Source organism: Conger conger, chromosome 1 (genome assembly GCF_963514075.1).
Source record: "Conger conger chromosome 1, fConCon1.1, whole genome shotgun sequence".
NCBI lineage: Eukaryota > Metazoa > Chordata > Actinopteri > Anguilliformes > Congridae > Conger > Conger conger.
In genome coordinates this window covers 95,762,090-95,767,089 of record NC_083760.1, presented here as the reverse complement: position 1 = coordinate 95,767,089, position 5,000 = coordinate 95,762,090, and the positions used below count along the sequence as shown (strand labels likewise).

General features: G+C 47.5%; 1 protein-coding gene across 1 annotated transcript in view; it reads right to left on the bottom strand.

Moving 5' to 3' along the window:
• LOC133134104 (receptor-type tyrosine-protein phosphatase kappa-like) overlaps nt 1-5,000 on the bottom strand; it is a 166,758-nt gene that overhangs the window by 45,828 nt on the left and 115,930 nt on the right. The window contains exons 8-10 of the mRNA XM_061250528.1: nt 3,607-3,909; nt 2,278-2,387; nt 235-436 (exon numbers count right to left, since the gene is read on the bottom strand). Of these exons, the coding sequence (XP_061106512.1) occupies nt 235-436; nt 2,278-2,387; nt 3,607-3,909 (615 nt within the window). The remainder of the gene's footprint in view (nt 1-234; nt 437-2,277; nt 2,388-3,606; nt 3,910-5,000) is intronic.

Genomic DNA, 5,000 nt, shown 5'->3' with positions numbered 1-5,000 from the left:
GGGCTAAAACATGCTGTCTGCAAAATAACCCTGAAACTTGTCAAAGTAAGAGAAATTTCGTCCACTATTCAGATTTAATCATATAACAGACACAGACCCTACCATAGATACTGGTGCAGAAACAGATAGCCTACCATAGATGTTGGTGGTGACACAGAGACCCTACCATAGATGTTGGTGGTGAAACAGAGACCGTATCATTGATGGTGTTGGTGGAACAGACAGAGACCCTACCGGAGATGTTGGTGGTGACGTTGAGCGTGGTTGCTGGCCCCGGGCCCTTGGAGGTGCTGGCTCGGATGCTGAACTGGTAGGTGGTGCCAGGGTGGAGCTGGGGGAAGACGTGGTGGGAGGAGTTTGAGGGCAGGGTCACGGTGAGTGGCGGCTGGGGCAGTGGGACGTAGGGGTCGAAGGAGCGGATGCTGCTGTAAGTGATCTGAGAATATAGACAATATACACACACACCGTCAGAGCCACAGCACACACACACACACACACACACACACACACACACACTGTCAGAGCCACAACACACACACACACACACACACACCGTCAGAGCCACAGCACACACACACACATACATCAGAGCCACAACACACACACACACACACACACACACACACACACACTGTCAGAGCCACAACACACACACACACACACACACACCGTCAGAGCCACAGCACACACACACACATACATCAGAGCCACAACACACACACACACACACACACACACACACACACACTGTCAGAGCCACAACACACACACACACACACACACACTGTCAGAGCCACAGCACACACACACACATACATCAGAGCCACAACACACACACACACACACACACACACACACACTGTCAGAGCCACAACACACACACACACACACACACACTGTCAGAGCCACAGCACACACACACACATACATCAGAGCCACAACACACACACACACACACACACACACACACACACACTGTCAGAGCCACAACACACACACACACACACACACACACACCGTCAGAGCCACAGCACACACACACACACACACACTGTCAGAGCCACAACACACACACACACATACATCAGAGCCACAACACACACACACACACACACACACACACACACACACTGTCAGAGCCACAACACACACACACACACACACACACCGTCAGAGCCACAGCACACACACACACACACACACACTGTCAGAGCCACAACACACACACACACATCATCAGAGCCACAACACACACACACACACACACACACACATCATCAGAGCCACAGCACACACACACACACACACACTGTCAGAGCCACAACACACACACACACATCATCAGAGCCACAGCACACACACACACACACACACTGTCAGAGCCACAACACACACACACACATCATCAGAGCCACAGCACACACACACACACACACACTGTCAGAGCCACAACACACACACACACATCATCAGAGCCACAACACACACACACACACACACACACACACACATCATCAGAGCCACAACACACACACACACACACTGTCAGAGCCATAGCACACACACACACACACACACTGTCAGAGCCACAACACACACACACACACTCACACACCGTCAGAACCATAGCACACACACACACACACATCATCAGAGCCACAGCACACACACACACACACACACACACTGTCAGAGCCACAGCACACACACACACATCATCAGAGCCACAGCACACACACACACACACACACTGTCAGAGCCACAACACACACACACACATCATCAGAGCCACAGCACACACACACACACACACACTGTCAGAGCCACAACACACACACACACATCATCAGAGCCACAGCACACACACACACACACACACACTGTCAGAGCCACAACACACACACACACATCATCAGAGCCACAACACACACACACACACACACACACACACACATCATCAGAGCCACAACACACACACACACACACTGTCAGAGCCATAGCACACACACACACACACACACTGTCAGAGCCACAACACACACACACACACTCACACACCGTCAGAACCATAGCACACACACACACACACACACACACGCACACACACACACACACACTGTCAGAGCCACAACACACACACACACATCATCAGAGCCATAGCATACAGCACACACACGCACACACACCGTCAGAACCATAGCATACAGCACACACACACACGCACACACACACACACACAATCAGAATGAGAATATAGTTTATCTGGTGGTGCAGTACCTCATACTGCGTGATGGCTCCGTTGGGTTCCTGAGGGTCCCTCCAGTGCAGGAATATCCGATCCTCAAACGACGTGGCCCTCAGGGACTGGCTGGGCACGGGGCCGGGGACTGGGACAGGAGACACGCCAAACATCACACGTTACATTATTTATCCAAAGTGACTTACAGTTGATTAGACTAAGCGGAGGACACTGTGGGGTTCTGGGCTGTGCTCAAGGCTACACCGGGGATTTAACCACCAACCCTCCAGGTCCCACTCATGCTGCCATGAGCTCACACACAGGGCTCCCCCATTCAGTAAGAGAGACCCCAAATCCCGCTCACTCTTCCATTGCAGGTACTTTTTTAGCATCATATTATTATTATTATGATTATGATTACGATTATGATTCTAATTATTCTCATTATAATTATAATTATTATAATATTTGAATCGCTCCCTGTAAAGTTGAATTGGTTCGTTTAAATGAAAGTGGAGCTGTTGTGCTCAGCTGATAACCGCAGGTGGTGTCGCGCGGACGGAAATAGCAAAGGAAGGTGGCAATAGTAGTGCGCAGTCTGCCTGGCACGTCACTGTTTTGTTTAACATCTTTCTCCTTTATGTAACCTTTCATAGAGTTGATTTTACGAGCACGCTTTTATAAAGCTTATATTGCTCATTTTCCCTTATCATGTACAGGGAGTGAACGACACCATCTTTCAAATGCAAAAATATCCTAAAATGCACTGATTCCGAGCTCTGTACTGGGTTACACCTGCAGCAGAACAGGAATCCGCTCGTTAATCATGCAGGTAAGAGCCGCAGCCCAGGTGTGTACAGGTAGTAAATGAACACAGAACACCTGTGCAAATGAGAACAACGAGCAAGGGCCACATTCATTAAACCAATAACTTCCCAGCATGCATAGCGTGGAAACAATAATAACGTAGAGGCCTGGTTCCACATATTTATGACTGCTAGAAGAGACTCGTTGACTTTTAAAGACGGGTGTTGGGGGCATTTTGGTGTGAGGTTCAGTACCTACAACAGCTGAACACACTGATGTTTCACACAGAGAGATGTCTTAAGTAAAGTTTGAGTGGAACACTCAGGGCTCGCAGAATGGGATCAACAGTAACTAGTTTAACCAAAAATAGTCATTTTTATTGACAGAGCTCCCTTTTCTTTTTTCATTTGAACAAAACAATTTAACATTGCCAGAGTGAAACTATTGACACAGTAAAAAGTAATTAAAACCGTTAATATTTCCGCAGGTCCTGCGTAGCCCTCTGCCCGGGCGGGGTGGGTGATATAGCGCCTTGCGGGGTGGGTGATATAGCGCCTTACCGTCCTCGTCCGTCTGGATCACGACCTCGTCGCTCTCCTTGCGGCCCTCGGGGTTGGTGAGGATCATCTTGAGGGTGACGTTGGTGTTCGGCGGCAGGTTCCCCACCACGTGGCGCGGGGCCTTGGGGTCCATGTCCAGGCAGGCGGAGTGGGTGTGGTTGCGGTCCCGGTGGTAGTGGTAGCAGATGGTGACGTTGAAGGTGTGGCAGCGGGTGATGTTGTATCCCAGAGACTCCCAGTCCACCGCGATGAAACGAGACTGTGTCTCTGCAATCTTCACACTCTTAGGGGTGCGCATGGGCTCTGCAGGGGACCCCAGAACAACACGGGTCACATTCATCTGCACAGAGACTTTACAGAGAGACTGTGAATGTTTTTACTGAGACTGTGAATGTTTTTACTAAGACTGAATGTTTTTACTGAGACTGTGAACGTTTTTACTGAAACTGTGAATGTTTTTACTGAGACTGTGAACGTTTTTACCGAGACTGTGAACGTTTTTACCGAGACTGTGAATGTTTTTACTGAGACTGAATGTTTTTACTGAGACTGTGAATGTTTTTACTGAGACTGTGAACGTTTTTACTGAGACTGTGAATGTTTTTACTGAGACTGAATGTTTTTACTAAGACTGAATGGTTTTACTAAGACTGTGAATGTTTTTACTCAGACTGTGAATGTTTTTACTGAGACACTGTGAATGTTTTTTGCTGACACAGTGTATGTTATTTATACGTGATGAATGCTTTTTAATATGTGCATCTTGGCCGCAGACGGTGATGAATATCGATGCAATCTTTGGCGGTAAATAGCCTTTAACCCAGCCCTCAGGTGCCATTATGCCAAATCTACACCCACAAACTCTGATTTCTCCCGGAGGAGTCTCAGAACATCTCAAAATGGGAAGCAGGAGTCTCAGAGCTGAGAGTGAGAGAAGGCTCAGGTTCAGGTGTTTTGACTTGCATCACTTTAGTGTTCTATTTTTTCTGCGCATATCACAGGTACAAACTGATGAAATGTTTGTGTGAGAATAAAAAATAAAAAAAGCAGCACTTGCTTAATGGAATGACAGAAAAGAGACTGAACAGATACACACGCATGCTATACACACTGTACACTACACTAGACACATACACACTATACACTACACTACAGACACATACACACTGCACACTACACTACACACACTATACACTACACTACACTACAGACACATACACACTATACACTACACTACACTACAGACACATACACACTATACACTACACTACACTACAGACACATACACACTATACACAACACTACACTAGACACATACACACTATACACTACACTACACTACAGACACATACACACTGTACACTACACTACACACATACACACTATACACTACA